Source organism: Ctenopharyngodon idella, chromosome 4 (genome assembly GCF_019924925.1).
Source record: "Ctenopharyngodon idella isolate HZGC_01 chromosome 4, HZGC01, whole genome shotgun sequence".
NCBI classification, from domain to species: domain Eukaryota; kingdom Metazoa; phylum Chordata; class Actinopteri; order Cypriniformes; family Xenocyprididae; genus Ctenopharyngodon; species Ctenopharyngodon idella.
In genome coordinates, this window is record NC_067223.1 from 12,074,050 (window position 1) to 12,090,422 (window position 16,373).

The window sequence follows — 16,373 nt, forward strand, 5'->3', positions numbered from 1 at the left end:
ATAATTATCCAAATCCCTGGGTGCCTGTGAAAGAATTAGAAATGATTGTTGTCGTTTTGCTTTTTATTGCAATGGTGGCCTGTAGCAGGAAAGGCCCAAGTGCAAATATGTAGTTTTTAATAGGGCAATAACTCAGATGTCCAGCTGGGTTTGGCTCATAAACAAACAGGACTATGGGACAATTTAATCTCTCCTTAGTGAGACTACCTAAGCGAAAATGACTGTTGTTAGAAATTTCCCTGCAATATTACATGATTTCAGGCATTGTGGAATTGAATTTGTCTTAGACAGTGTAGGTAGCATGTTCAACAAAAATGTGTTTAGTAAAATGGTGAAGATATCATTTTTAGGCCCCTTAAGCTTTTGCAGTGTCTATGAATTGCAATGGCAAAGTCTCTCTGACTCCTTTCTTAATGAATGTTATTAATCTAGAAAAGATTTAATATGAAGACAGATGAGTTCTAATATCATATTAGATGGCCTTGGAGTTATTTTATCTATGTGAGGTGCTGTGAAATATATTTGAGGATTTCATTTTGTTTTGACCTCTTTAAAAATTCAAACGTGATATCTTGCTGACTTTTTTTTATTCAGGGTGTATTAGGTTTAATAAATATGTTTGTTATAGGCCATAGCAGCCACTAAACAATGTAATTTGGCTAAAGTCACAAGAAATCTAGACAATCTTGTATAATTACTTAATGAGTTTTGACTTATGTGGCAATGCTTTCTATTATTGCAGTCTTATCTGATTTCCACAATCCATTTCAGATTAATAGAAGTTCTGCTAGTATGTCATTTCTCTTTTGATACAGTACAGGTACATGGTGACCTTGTCTGTAGCTTTAGAAGCACCTAAACCTGCAATGTGACTGAAAAGCGAGGGCAATGGCTGGTGAACTCCAGCCTGTCTGAACAGTGCCGACATAGAGTTTGAGTTATAATTTAGCTCTCCTTGTGTTTGAGTGATAGCCGGCCTCTAAAAGGCCTGTCTGCTCTGCTGAAAGCCTTGCTGATGTACGAGCACGCCTGTCTGACAAATCTTCCGTGTCAGTCAGTGACTGACGAGCATTCATCATGTTTGCAATTTTTTGGGTTGTGAGTTTGTCCTGGATCTTAAATGGAGCAAATACAATGTGATTCTTTGCTGCTGATTTGGTTGTCTTAGATTTGAATCAGGCAGTCCCCTCCTTACACCACTGGAAAAATAGTTCACCTACAAATGATTGTCATTTGCTGACTCTCATGTTGTTTCAATCACATTTGACTTACTTAGGTGAAACACATATGAAGTTTAGCAGAACGCCTGAACTGCTCTTTTCCAAGTGATATTTGTAGAGTGTATTGCTCTCATTTGCACTGCAGCATGTTCACCAGTTTGTTTGCTTTCTAAGCTTGACCGTACCCATACCCATTCACTTTCATTGTATAGATAGGAGCAGCTTGAAGATTCTGTGTTTCACAGAAGAAAAAGTCATACGGGTTTGGAATAACATGAGGGTGAGTAAATGATGACAGCAAGTTCTTTCTGGATGAATTATTCTCTCAAGACACTTTAGTTAATGATGGTCAATGAAAAATTCCACAACTAGATCAGTAAACATCCTGATTCCAACATGAGAAAAAAAAATGCTGACATTTATTTAGTTTTTACATTACCTTAAGCACACTGGTCTCATTGACTAATGTGCTTAGGGTAGAACAGACAGCACAGTCAATATAAAAATGGCTTTTTCACACTCAAAGCAAGGACGCAATGCTTTTAAACCATGTTTATGCTAAAAATACTGATATAGTATTTGCACAAATTTGCGTGAGGCTGGACTCATGGCTCTGTTCTCCAGGGATCTGTCAAGAAACCATTAGAAGTAACATTCAAAAGTGAATTTTTTTTTTCTTTTCTTTTTTTTTCTGGTGTAAGATTCAGGAGTAGGCACTTACCCTGTCATGATCAACCTTCTGCAGTTTATGTCTGAGAGAGTGTCGGCATTCAACAACATCCAGTCCTGATAGTAATATAATCAAATATAATATATATTTATGTATATAGATTCCTTAAAATGTACATTTGTGTTTTATTCAGCAAATGTGTGGTCTTGTTACTTAAGTTGTACCTTTCATACTGTAAGTAATTCACACTTGTTTACTGCCTGGCTACTGCACAGAAGATACCTGTTACATTTCTGGATAGAATATATAACAATTTTAGCCATGAAAAGACAGATCTGCTTTTAAATAGAAAAACAACATATTTCATCAAAAGTTCACATCATAATCACCGTGATCGTCTATTCTACTAGATTTCCTTCTCAACAAACAGTCGGGTCTCTAACGCGCCTATGGTTGTCGTACAGCACAGACGGTATTGCTTGGGACCACAAAGACTGTTCCACTACTCTTTACACATGTAACAGTCAGGTATGAGAAACAACACCTTCTTGATGTCTTGATCTGTTTTCAGTGAATGGCCTACAAATAACACACTGCATATTTTAGCAGCAAGTCTCTCCCTCTACTTTTCGCTAGTTACCACTGTTCCATTGCCACTTGCCACATCTGACAGCTCATGATGAGGGGCTATAGAGCTAGTTATAGATTTTCAGACATCCCTTCCATTTGAATTTGATGTCTGTGTCAAGGCAAAACGATAAATGGCAAGTTGGAACAGTAAGTTCTCCGCTCTTGCCTTGTCAGTTTGCTTGTAGTTTTTGTGATCCTCTGCATGTGCTGCTTAAAAGGCATTGTCCAACACATTTATGACTGTAGCTTTCACCTCAACAGCAGCTGGCATCCCTTTCCCAGAAATCCAAAGCCTTGTAAAAGGAGACTGCTGGCTACTCTCAGACATCAGAGCCATTTTGGAAGGGTATCGCTTAAGTTCTCCATAAATGCAGTGGTTCCTCATAAAGATATAAATCAGAGAGCAAGCCACTAAGATTACAATGAAAAGCAGACCAAAAGCAGCAATCAGTGCCACGTCCCACCTCTCGTAGTTCTTTACGGTTTGTTCTAATCCTTTAGTCAAGACACTGACACACTTGGTGTCGTGTTTATGATGGATGCTGTGAATGTCCACGCACACTTTGTACTGTGTAGCAGGGTTGAGATGTGTAAGATTGTATACAGTCATATCAGATGGTACCCTAGCTGTGAATGCCACAGTTGGATGGTTTGCACTGGGCATTGTATACCACTTAATGTTTGGTGCCAGACTACCATGAGAGGCCTTCCAGGATATCAACACAGAGTTGGTCTGTACAGATTGGATTTTGACATTCAGTGAGTCATTGACAGGCTGTGGGAAGTATCCATTTACCTGCACTGAGACAGATTTTAGGTCTGCCCCAACAAGATTGTGTGCCACACACGTGTACAATCCAGCCTCGTTCTCAGTGATATCATAAATATCAAGGGTGCCTTCAGGGTGCATGTAGAATCTCTCAAAAACAGCATTTGGGATGACCCTTCTCCCAGACGGAGTCACCCAGTATATGTCTGGCTCAGGTTCAGCAAAGGCACGGCAGTGCAGGGACACAGATCTCCCACCATCCACGTTGATTTGTGTGGGAAAGCTCTCTGAAGAGATGAGAGGCAGACAGATCTCCATCATCTCTCTGAAGTGAACCTGCCGCACATGCTGACCTTCATACTCTGGAGGTTCCACACAGAACAAGGAGTCAGGCTCCATGAAACGGATGTTTGTCTTGTTCATGTTCATCCACCGTACAACACAGTCACAGCGGATAGGGTTAGAGTGCATGCTAACCTCCCGAAGATTTGGGAGGGACTCTACTGTGATCCTGTGCAGGGCACTTAAAGCATTACCATTTAGCATTAGAGTTTCCAGCCTTGGCAGCCTATAGAAAGCATTTGGATGTATATAAGAAAGTTTAGGGTTGTTGGTGGCTTCGATTTTGGTCAGTTCTGGGAGGTTGTTGAGAGCAAAACTATCAATGGACACCAACTCAGGCATGCTGTTAATGCCCAGCTCCTTAAGATGGAGCATGTCCACAAAGTCGCCCCTTTGAATTCGCCCAATGGGGTTCTTATTGAGATCCAAAAACTTCAGGCTCTTTAGATGCTTGAGAGCACCATGGGGTACCTTAGGGAATGTATTATCGTAGAATGAGATACTTTCCAGATTGTCAAGGCCCAGAAGTGAATCATCTGGTATCTGTGACAGGTTCATTCTAGTAAGAACAAGACTGCGCAGGTTTCTTAGAGGCTTGAAGTTCATATCCTGAATAGAGAGGACAGGATTTTCCCCAATCATTAGAATTTCCAAATTCGGTAATGGCTCGAACCATTCACTTCTTATATTCTGAAGCCGGTTGGAGTTGAGGTGCAGTCTCAGCAAGCTCTGAAGGCCACGAAAAGCCTCTGGAGAAATAAAGGAGATGAGGTTATGATTCAGGTAGAGCTCCTGAAGGTTGGTCAGCTGAGAAAGGCTGTTGTCTGGTAGGGCACATATCCAGTTTTCCTCCATGTGTAGAGATAAGAGTTGAGGGAGGTGGCCAATGTTGACATCACTTATTGATGACAGGTTGTTTTGTGAGAGATCAATCTCAGTGATGTTGGGCAGGTAATCCAAAGGGTGCTCAATCTTAGCAATGTTGTTGGTCTGAAGTAAAACTACTTGTGTATCAGATGGCAATCTCATAGGCAGGTTAAAAAGTCCCAGGTCATTACAGTCAACAGTGGGAGCCTCCATATAGACAGAGCTAGGGGAAAACCAAGGTCTAATTTCACATACACAAAGTTTGGGACAACTGACTCTCTCTTCTGCAGCAAGAACAAAGGTAGTCACTGCAAGGCCCACTAGCAAATAATCCGCAAATGATATGTCCTTCATATTGGCACAGTTCCCACCAGTAAGTAGTTGGTCCTTAAAGATTTTGCGGCAAAAGCACTTCACTTCAAAAATAATCTATTGTACCATTTGTGGTGATCACTATTGAATCCAACAGAGGGCCTTTCCCTAGGCCCTGACCGATGTGCTGTCAACAGATGCAATGTCCCGTAGCCAAGTTTCCCGTTATTCAGATTGAAGGTGGTGTATGAAATTTTTCTGGCTGGGCAGATAAAGGTGAAAAGGTCACCATTAAACCTCAGGTAACGGTGGTTTCAGCTAGGCAGAAGCAAGGACGTTCATTTCGTTTAATACTATGGATGGTGCCATCATCATCCTAATCCACTTCTACCTGAGGAAAATAAGAAAGAGATGAAAAATATTAGCATATAATTACCGGAAAATGCAAGGGCATCACTAAGGCAAGACAGAGGCATGCTGACATTTACAAAAGCCACATTAAAGCACTCTGATGTCTGCTGACATTTTATTCAGCAGTACCTTGCACGCTAAGCCTTTGACATATGGATATGGGTGTCCTTCACCTTAGATATTATTTTGGGATTCTGAAACTGAAGTTCCCTAAAATGTGAGAATTACAAAGCTTAGTGTGTTTGACTTGTTGTAGGCATTAATATTGCTGCTTATTTTTCAAAAGGGTACATTCCCTAGATGCAACTCACCATGATGAAATGTTATAGCTGTGTACACAAAACATTCTCATAAACACCTTAGTGAAAATAATGCAACTGGGCTATAAGCAACATATACCATGGCCTTGAAAACTAGATATTTTATCTGCAAATGCCATGTTCAACTGTCTCAACAGTATTTTCTACAAATTGTTTGTACTTTTTCCACTGTTAAAAGCATCTTTGTTTTACTATGCAGAAGAGCCTTGAAAAAAATCCAACAGCAATTCTGTGAGAACTCTCCGCATCACCAGGGTTACCATGGAAGCCATAGCCAGAAAGAAAGTGAGCGAGACAAAAAGAGAGAAAGAGATTGTTCCATCACATCATCATCCCTCTTTTTAACTTCAGCGGCTAAAGAAGGTGAGGAAGTGAGGATTCCACAAAAAAGTCTGCAGTAAGCTTCGCAGACATGGAGAAACCCAGAGTTCATCTCTCAAGGCTCTGTGGAGGTGAGAGGTGTTGAGTAATTGAGGGGGTGAAATCTGATTTTCCAAGGCAACAAGATTCTTCATAAAGCCAAGAACATTCAGAAGAAGCTTCAATATAGGGACCTTCATGGTGACTAATATTTGTGGCAACAAAATCTGTTTGACGTACTGGACATGGCATACAGGTCCTTCTCCGTTTCAGTTGTTTTCTGTCTGGTAATCATGATTACAATAGATTATCTGATCTGTTAATGTCTCTCTATCACTGAACTATACTTGTGTTGTAAATAGAGACACTAGGAACTACACTGACTCATCCCATAGACACAGTCAAATTGTTAATTGCAAATTGTAAAGCCTAGCGGGTAATGAGTCCTATTAAATTTGGCTGTTTATTACACCTCATAGGTGTGCGGCTGCTCTCACAGTGGTTGGGAAATGGAAGCTTGACAATACCTGTGTCAGCCATAAATACTGGAAAATGCATCTAGTTTTCCTGACTGACATGAATGGCCTATTTTCCTGAGGTGTTAAATGGAGCACTGCTCCTACAGTACCTGCACGTTCTCTCTAGTAGTGCTGGTTCACTACTAGTGCAGTGCGTAGGCATGCTTGTCTGTTGACAGCATAGTGTTAATGTGCAAAAATACAAAGATGCAGTTAGTTTTTCTTCTGATCTTTCTAGTCTCTTCTTCTAAATTGTGATAGTTCTGGATCCGTGATTTCTCCAGATATTTTACAAGATATTAATAGTGATTTAAATTAGTTTTTAATTTACTTTAAGTATAGAACAATTTAAGGGTGCTTAATAAGTGATTTTCTGTTGTGCAGGAATGTTTTTATTATCTTGCCCTTTTAGACAAGGTTATGTTTTTGATGCAGGGCCAGAGTTTCAGTGTTCAGTGATTTCACATAGTGAATATGACCATTTACCAATGTGCAATAAAGGCGTAGTTCAATGGGGCATGAATAATTTGGCATTGTTATGAGTGCATTACATCAAGGTTTCCATAGTTCCACAGCATTGTCTGCAACTGTTGGGTTTGTCCACATTATTTCAGAACACAATTATTTAGATTATTCAGCTGCAGCTAAAAAGGCAGCTAAAACTGTTTGGCATATTGCATACATGTTGTGAAGTGAGAAGAAATCAAAGAACATTTTAGTCATTTTAAGACTAGAAAATCAATACACTATCCTCCAGAAATAACCCTGTTAAAGCTCAAGATTCTGCAATGGTAAATAAAGTCCTGTTTTGCATGTAATGGCTGGCTCATGATTGTGTTTCAGAGGCTGTTTCTGCTCAGAGTATCCACAAAAAAACACTCCCAGGAGAGGAGACACACTAATACAACTAAACCTGTATTAACCTCCACTGACTCTGTAACAACAATAAAGCTATGGTACACCCATTATAAACTCCAGTCAAAGACAAATGAAGGAAATTAGGCTTAACCCAGTTAAGTGTAGGTGAGAACGTACAAACGTAAGGACTTGGAACAACACCGTGGCTCATAGAGCTTAAGTGGCAATACCTTGCATAGTGCGGCACACTTTCAGAGACAGAGAGAAATGCAACTAATACCAGAGAAAATGGAATTTCAAGATGGATGCCTCTAATCACTGTTCTGATATACTGCAGAGTCAGTCAACGAAATTGGAGGGAGAGGAGTCGGAGAATCGTTGCCTGTCGTTATTTGCCAGACCTGATATCACAGAGCTAGCATCATCTTGATTGGGCCTGTGAAATATAGGGGTATGTTTGAATAAATGTGTCCGGTGGGCAGAAGGCCTGCTGACCCTGGGAAGTAACTCAGGCTGAACGGTGGCAGCCCGGCTCCAATGTTTGCTTTGGGCCGAGTTGTTTGAGATGGGCTGTAAATCTTGGGCTGGGAACTGATTACTAAGTTTGAGGTCCTCTTAAAGCTCAAGATAGCGCCTCTGGGTATTGGGAAATAGCTGTAGCAATTCAGTGCAAACTGCTTTTGGGATAATAATGTTGTTGGTTGTTTTCTTCATTTTTTTTTTTTTTTTTTTTTTTACTTTAATTTGTGGTAATACCCCCACAACCCATTTTTTATTATTATTATTGTAAAGAAGTTATATTGGCACTAAATTGGGGTTTTATACACATTGAGAACACTTTTCTAGAAAGTGCATTAATGTATTATACTACTTCACCTACAGGCAATAATTAGTTGATTGTCACAAACACAAAATACTTATTTGGGGGTTAAAACATACAGTATCTGCCAAGAACATAAAAGTAACATATAAATTACCAGCAAGCTTACATGGGTGATTGAAATATATACAGTAAAATGCCAGTTGTAGCTATAGAATTTAATTTCAGTTAAACTTCTGTCATACAGATCACATGTACAGAAAGTAGGGCAGAGGTGGAATTGCTTCCTGTAGAAATAGCCCTTTGTGTTATAAGGACAGTTCAAAGGGAATAGTTCAAATGGACTCAAGAATTTTTCTCGCTCATTCACACAAATACCTATAGAAAGACACCCATGCTCTCTCTCCTTTTTGTATTTCACCGCGGCTTTCGTTCTGTTTCCTCCTCTCTTCATATGCTTAGTGTAAGCTGTTCTATCAGGCCTGTAGGACGCAAAGGGCCTAGCTGCCAGCCAGTTTGCATAGACCTCTCAGTGGGTGGCATAGTCTGTTTTGCTGTTCCTCCCCCTGCCCTTTACTTCATTGATTTGTTATTATAAAGTAAGGGACGAGTCCATTAAACAGGCTTTGCTATGCAATGTGTGTGCATAATGTTTCCAGTGCAATGCACAAGGAACATTTCCCTTTGCACCTGCTCCTACGTGCTCACAAAATCAGCGCCGAGTCAACGGTTAATGCAGAATCAATGTTCCAAATTAACCGATGGACCCCACAGGTTTCAGCTTTACTACTGCCGTCATTTGTTTCCCTCAAAGAATACAAGCATACATAGACAATTTCTAAAATTTAAAACTGTTTGATGCTGATTTGCTCCTTTAAGAAAATCAAATTCATGCTGACATAAATGAATTAGAACATTCTTAAAATAAATATCAGTGCTTACAAAAAAAAAAAAAAAAAGCCTTCGTTTCTGTGTAAATGAAATGCCACATTAGAACCGCTTTGCAGTTGTCATGACAGTCAGCATGCATCTTATTTTCTGTTGGCTGTGCATGAGATCTCACACCCAACAAAACACTGTATTTGCAGTTTAAGAGTGACTTTAAACTGTTAAATAGATCTAGACCAAAAAGACCAATTACAATTCACAATGCAAATAAATGCATATCAAAATTTGTTAAAAAACATAAATGGCATTTCCCCCCAATTTTAATATTATATTTCTTAAAAATTGTGGAGAAGAGTGAAAAAGTAGAGGAATGTTATTAAATGTAAGCAAAGGCATGCTTAAAAGGTTTAAATGCTTACACACCAGTTTGCCAAGTATTACTACTTTTCCGATCAAGGATCAATAAATCTCTTCATCTCTCATTCCTATTATTGACCCCTTTCTAAGCTAGTCTTCATTGGAAGGCATTACAGCTTGTATTGAATCTGGATTCAACTAATTCTCTGGGTGCAAATGTGTTTTGTAGTTAAAAACATAACACATTGACATGAATTAGAATGCAGAATGTTTGTATGCCGCTATAATCATTTTTACATCAGATAGACATTTTTTATTATAATTTTACATCTCTAATTATGCATTCTCTTTTAGTTTTAATAGTTTTCTGGCATTTTCCACTGAGTTCTAAATATGCTGTAAGAACATTTTGACTCGTCCGTCCCTAACAGTTGATCCATGGTGTTATGTGCTATACGATTTGTTACTGGTGCAAGTGTCATTGTCACATCATTGTCATTTATTTGAAATGACAAAATGGACTTCACTGTGCTTAATGAGGAAAAACCATATGTTAATTTGTATTTTAAAAGCTTTTCTGGGTAAATTACCGCAGTATATATCTAGTTTGTTGACATACTGTACTAGTATCTATAATACTAGAACAATGTTTACTTAAGATGCCAAATTTTATACAGAAATAGGTAGATCTGTTTTTTTTTTTTTTTAATTATGCTCCATATGCATGGAATGAGCTTCAAGGTATTCTACACATGAAATCTGTACCACCTCTCGCTTTTTTAAAAAACATTTTAAAGTCTGTTTTTATGAAACAGTGTAAATGTTTTAATAGCTGATTAAGATTTGTATTTTTTTTTTTGTTTGTTTTTTTAGATATGGGTGTTTTGCGTTTGTTTATTGTGTGGTGTTATGTACTTCTTTGTAATCTTTGTATTGTGCTGCCTATCTTAACCAGGTTTCCCCGGTAGAAGAGATACTGTATCTCAAAGGTACCTTAAATAAATAAATAAATGTGTATACAACCATATTACTCATATAGAGGCATGCAACGTTGCTGTTTGCTCTAACATACATAACCTAGCCTGAGGAAAGGATACTGTGCACAACGCACATGTTAACTGCATCACTAAACTACACTATATATGAAGAACCTAATTATGAAAACCAATAAAATCCCCCAGGGTAAAAATACAGTATTTCTCTCTAATTGGGCCTGATTGATTGAAAGCTTGTTCCCAACAGCAAGTGTCAGTCGATCTATTGGTGTAGCAGAGCATGGTTCTAAACATCTCTAGCTTGAGTGTTTTTACATAATGAGATCCCAGTTCTTCCAGTATATGCTGTATACCGCACCGTATGCCTCTACTACAGGTATCAGTCTATTCTAAGAACAGATGGAGAGCACAGCAGTGCTCCTCAGATGGTTCTGCACTGTTTACTCCTGAAAGCACAGATAGCATATGCTGCTATCATATTCTCTTATTAAAGTCTATATTTTGAAAAAGCACTAGTCGAGGCTTTTGAAACAATGAAAGAATGTGGTGACCTTTTCAATAGATAGAGATTTGGTAGAAGTCATTCTAGGTAGTCTAGGTATCTTTTTTTGCCTTATATTAGGACTGTCAGCGTTAGTGCATTAACGCATGTGATTAATTCCAAATCCTTAATGTGTTAAAATAATTTAACGAAAATAATGCAAATAAAAGAAAAAATTGCAACATTAACGTAGTTTACAAAACACAGCTAGATGACCTTGGGAGTCGGGAGTTTATCACACTGAGCATCTACAATGGCGCAAGCACCCTGGTAGGCCGAAATGATTTGACTACTGCAGTTTTAAAAACTGACGGTAAATACTGTCCACCATTAAGCAAAGAGCAACAATCTCACACAGGCACCCAGGCAAAATTGTTTGTTCATTTAAAATCCGGCCGTTGTTGTTAATGTTATTATTTTGTAACACTTTACAATAAGGTTCATTAGTTAACTCCATTAGTTAACATGAACTAATAATGAACTGCACTTCTACAGCATTTATTAATCTTTGTTCATGTTAATTTCAACATGTCCTAATACATTATTAAAATCAAGAGTTGTATTTGTTAACATTAAAGGATTAGTTCACTTCAGAATTAAAATTTCCTGAAAATTTACTCACCCCCATGACATCCAAGATGTTTGTCTTTCTTTCTTCAGTGGAAAAGAAATTAAGGTTTTTGAGGAAAACATTCCAGGATTTTTCTCCATATAGTGGACTTCAACAGGGTTCAACAGGGTTGAAGGTCTAAATTGCAGTTTTAATGCAACTTCAAAGGGCTCTACACGATCCCAGCTGAGGAATAAGGGTCTTATCTAGTGAAATGATCGGTCATTTTCTAAAAAAAAAAAAAAAAAAAGAGAGAGAATCTCCTTTTCTCCTCCAACTTCAAAATCATTCAACATCATTGTTTTACCTTTTTTGTAAAGGGCGTTTGACTTAGTTTTGCATGTTCACTTTGTAAACAATTGCTCGGTACTTCCGCCTACATCACGCGTGACCTTTCCAATGTGATTAGGTAATGCGTGGTGCATCCCAGAGCTAAGTATATAAAAAGAATATAACTTTTATTTATTTTTTTAGAAAATGACCTATTGTTTCACTAGACAAGACCCTTATTCCTTGTCTGGGATTGTGTAGAGCCCTTTGAAGCTGCACTGAAACTGCAATTTGGACCTTCAACCCGTTGAACCCTGTTGAAGTCCACTATATGGAGAAAAACCCTGGAATGTTTTCCTCAAAAACATTAATTTCTTTTCGACTGAAGAAAGAAAGACATAAACATCTTGGATGACATGAGAATGAGTAAATAATCAGGAAATTTTAGTTCTGAACTGATCCTTTAATGCACTATGAAGTAACTTGAACAAACTATGAATAGCTGTATTTTTTTTTTTTTTAATGTTAACAAATATTAATAAATACAGCAACAAATGTATTGCTCATGGTTATTTCATGTTAGTTAATACATTAATGTTAACAAATGAACCTTATTGTAAAGTGTTACCTATTATTTTAATGTTAATGCAAACAAAAAGTGCATTGTGCTCCTAATTTTATTTGCTGTTTGTTGGTTTTTGATATAAATGTTGATGCAATAATTTCAGTTTGTGAATGTATATCAATACTTTTTGAACATTACCATCCCTAGAACAAAAATATCAAGCAACTCCTGCTTCAACTGTGCCGTGAGAGACTATTTTCACTCACAGGACACAAGAAGAGGGTTGCTCTGGCACATGTTATCTTAGCAAATTTGTATGCCTTAGCAGCTGGTTAAATGTTGACTAGAAAAGTAAGCCGACCTTACATGTCAGAATACGTTGTGCTGTGTCTTAGTTTTGGCAATCAAAAGAAATTACTAAAATTGTTCAATCTGATGGTTTACATTGCTGGATATAGCAAATGATGACAAAATAAATGTGTTAAACAAGATAAATGGTGTATGCTTAATTTCATGATAAGTGTGCGAAAAGGGGTGTGATATATATAGAACCCATGATAATGGTGTGGCTAGCACTATGATCTGCCAGAACGTAAAAGCATATTTTACTCTTGCATTTGTTTGATGAAGTGTTAAGCTAATGAAATGCTACACTTGCTATGTTCCAACACTCACATTGTGATGTTTTATTGCGAAGCCCACACCACTTTGACAATGCAGGATTGCATTTCAAACTGCACATCCACCATTGCTTTGTGTTTCAAACTGTTTGGTATGATGATCAGAGAAAGCATCTTTCCAGCACTTTGTCATATAAAGAGGGACTAAAATCAGTTAAACACTTCAGTGTGATCACAAGACCATGTCTAAGAGATCCTTAATATCAAGGGTTTTACTTATTGTCTGTTAATTAGTGCAGCCATCTAATGGCCCCTGTGATTACATCTTTGATTAAGAATTGCTCACTCAGATCCAAGTTTGGAGAGTTTGTCATGAAAGAGACTCCCAATGACACAAACTGGTTGGAGTGTTTTGTATGCCATTAAGCCGCATAATATTTTTGCTCAACATTTTTGCTTTGTAATGCGTCAGTGAACCCCCAGGCCCGGTAATAATTGTCCCAGGCCCTGTTATTAGAGTGGTCCCACTAAGGTCCTCTATTGTAAATCCTACTCATTAGCCCAAACCTTCCATATTTTTCCAGGCCCCTAAAACCAGTTGATCTAATAGGTATTTGCTAGTAGCTAAGGGTCATAAATGGATATTTACATATACGGATGCATGCAATTTTTTACATTAATCTCCTTCAAATTTTATTTTAAACTTAATATTTTAATTTCATGCACTACCCATAACATCATGCACGCAAGCACATAAAATGCTATTTGCAATCTGACTTGTGTTTCAGAAAGTACGATGTCAGTCTGCAACGATTCCTCACCGCCTCCGTCTACAAAGAGATGTGGGAGGACAAACTCCCTGGTTGTGTGATTAACAGCTGGGGTAAAAAAAAAAAAAATGTCATCATCTGCATTGGAGGTGTTGTGCTGTGGACGGTATAAATTAGACTGAAGCAATGAATGCAGATCAGACGAATGGATCAGAATCACAATGCCTCCATTCAAGGCGATATACCTTCATTTAACGATACTTACTGTACAGTGGATGCTCAAGGCGACTGCATTTGAAATGCATGTGCTATGGGGGTGCTGTAGAACATCTTGGACGGCAACAGGGTGATTTAAGGGAGATTGAGAACAGCCAGATGCAAGACTGCCTGTGGCTATCCGTCCAGGACGTGCCTTGTGTCCAAAAAAATACGCATGCCAAGCTGGAGCACAGATTTCCTGTTGCTGATGCACACATGCGTTGGTTCTCCGACCGCGACATCAGCAACAGGAATTCTGTGCAGTGCTCCAGGTTGACATGCCTATTTATTCAACTACCTACGTGCTTGTTATCCATTTTCCCTCCATTTCTGCTCCTTCACGGTCGTTTTGCAGTGGAAGAATCACTCTGACGCATATTCTTGCAACTTAAATGTGGCTGGACATGCAGTAAACTGACTAAAATGTATATTTATGAACAAAATAGATGAGATTGATTTGACAAATATTCCAACTTACCGTTTCAACATAAGTCATTCCGGTCGATGAAGCGACATGTATTCCGTTCATCTATAGCGCAGTGCTCCAGAGAGCGGGAAGCGCGCGCCACGCAAATGAAAATACGCGCGCGTGTTCTTCTTTTAACGCAGGTGGAGAAATAACAGCGGTCCTAACGTTGAGATTTTGCCGTGCGAATGAGGCAAAATCCAGCAGGTGAGAGCCGTCTGGAAGCTTTTTAGAGTCCCTCGCACTGACAACCTCCTCCTTCCTCAGCTTTCAGAGGCGCATCTGCAGCCGCTCGTTCGGTTGTCACATTGACATGCCGCTGTCTGCCCAGCGGTCATTAATATCGGAACAGCCCCCGAGTCTCCAGAGAACAACCAATAGCGGCGGGGCGGAGAGAAACTCTCGCACCTGATTGGCTAAACAGCAACGTCTGTCAGACAAGAACCGTTAGAGAAATAAGGAGAGACAGAAGAAAATGGATATATGCTGGTATTAATTTCTGATTGTGTAGTATTTTGGGTTGTCTTTGGGGGACATTATGAATAAAAGTAACAGAGAGTATGAGAAATCATAGATGTATGAAGTTTCTAAAGTAATGAATTCAAGTTTAGGCACTACAACAAAATATAAGGTTAGTTGTTAGTTAGTATCACAATCCAATAACAATTACTTACAATTTCTAAGGGTTGGTGTATTTTATAAAGTAATTTCTGTATTGGCACATACAGATTTTGGAACATGCAAGTGTCATTCTACAGTAGGGTATGTTGTCACAATCGAAAGAACTGCCTAAAATAGACTTTTTATAATAATTCAAATCAATCATTCATGAAAATGAAAAACAAACTAAAAAATCAGACCATTGTTTTTTATAAAATTTTATAAATATAAAACAAAAACGTGATAATTCGCTAAATCACAACTTTGCTGACATACAGTGTAACAGCACTCATAGATGTATGATATTGCTTAAAGGGATAGTTCACCCAAAAATGAAAATTATCCAGTGATTTACTCATCCTTAAGCCATCCTAGGTGTATATGGCTATCTTCTTTCAGACGAACACAATCGGAGATGTATTAAAAAAATATCCTAGTTCTTCCAAGGTTTATAAGGGAGTGAATGGCGCCCATGATTTTGAAGCCCAAAAAAGTACACCCATCCATCATAAAAGTAATCCATACGGCTCCAGACGGTTAATAAATGCCTTCTGAAGTGAAGCGATGGGTTTTTGTAATTAAAATATCCATATTTAAAAGTTTATAGAATGTAATAGCTAGCTTCGAGCTAGAGGTCTGCATTCCCGCGGCTCCCGATAAGATTTCTTGCTGCGTGAGATTAAATTGATTAAATGAAAGGCGGATTGCGGTCGGTAACTTTAGTGTACTTTAGGCGGGAGCGGGCGGTCTGACAATAACCCGGTCGCTCCCGAGATGCTTTGACATCAGCGCATCTGTGCTTGAACTTGAAGTGAAGAAAACTTTCTGCAGTGGTGGCATTCACACAGTCATCAGTTCCCTGTCCTGAGAAACCTGGCAAGATATGTTCTTTGCATTAGAGGTCTGCGCGAGTGCACCTTCAGAGAACATTCAAACTTTGTGATCGGATTTTGAAGGAGAGGCGTTCTGAAACGGTCGTCAGTCAGCGTCATTCTGTTCTTGCGTGGATGTTAAAAAAGATTTCATTTTGCAGTATAGGCTAGCTAGTAAGCCAACAGTTTTCGTTTATGTAATTTTGGCATAGCCTATAGTTTTGAGGGACATGTTGTAGGCTATTTAATTTAGCCTATTTTTCTCTGTGATATTTAGCCTATTATTCTTTGTGACATTTTTTCTCTGACATTTTTTAGGGTGTTGACAGCATCATAGACAAATAACAAATACAAATCTTGTATATGCAACATTTTATATTTGTTATCCCCAATCTCTTTCTTTA

The 16,373-nt window shown here is 38.4% G+C and overlaps 1 protein-coding gene and 1 long non-coding RNA gene across 7 annotated transcripts in view; one reads left to right on the forward strand and one right to left on the reverse strand.

Moving 5' to 3' along the window:
- Positions 1-16,373, forward strand: part of LOC127510429 (uncharacterized) — a 113,447-nt gene that overhangs the window by 9,613 nt on the left and 87,461 nt on the right. For 3 of the 5 annotated variants that reach the window (XR_007929622.1, XR_007929624.1, XR_007929626.1), the window contains one exon: positions 5,741-11,977. The exons of the other annotated variants lie outside the window; for them this stretch is intronic. This is a non-coding gene — a long non-coding RNA (uncharacterized LOC127510429). Of the gene's footprint in view, positions 1-5,740; positions 11,978-16,373 lie in introns of those variants that run through there. 5 annotated transcript variants of the gene reach the window in all.
- LOC127510425 (leucine-rich repeat neuronal protein 3) lies at positions 1,618-14,762 on the reverse strand. 2 transcript variants are annotated; one of them, XM_051889925.1, is made up of 2 exons: positions 14,450-14,762; positions 1,618-5,197 (listed from the first exon to the last, which is right to left on the reverse strand). In XM_051889925.1, the coding sequence occupies exon 2, from the start codon at positions 4,850-4,852 to the stop codon at positions 2,732-2,734; it is 2,121 nt and encodes a 706-aa protein (XP_051745885.1). In that variant the 5' UTR covers positions 4,853-5,197; positions 14,450-14,762; the 3' UTR covers positions 1,618-2,731. The 2 variants fall into 2 exon arrangements, with proteins under 2 accessions (XP_051745885.1, XP_051745884.1); XM_051889924.1 differs by having other exon boundaries at positions 1,618-5,201.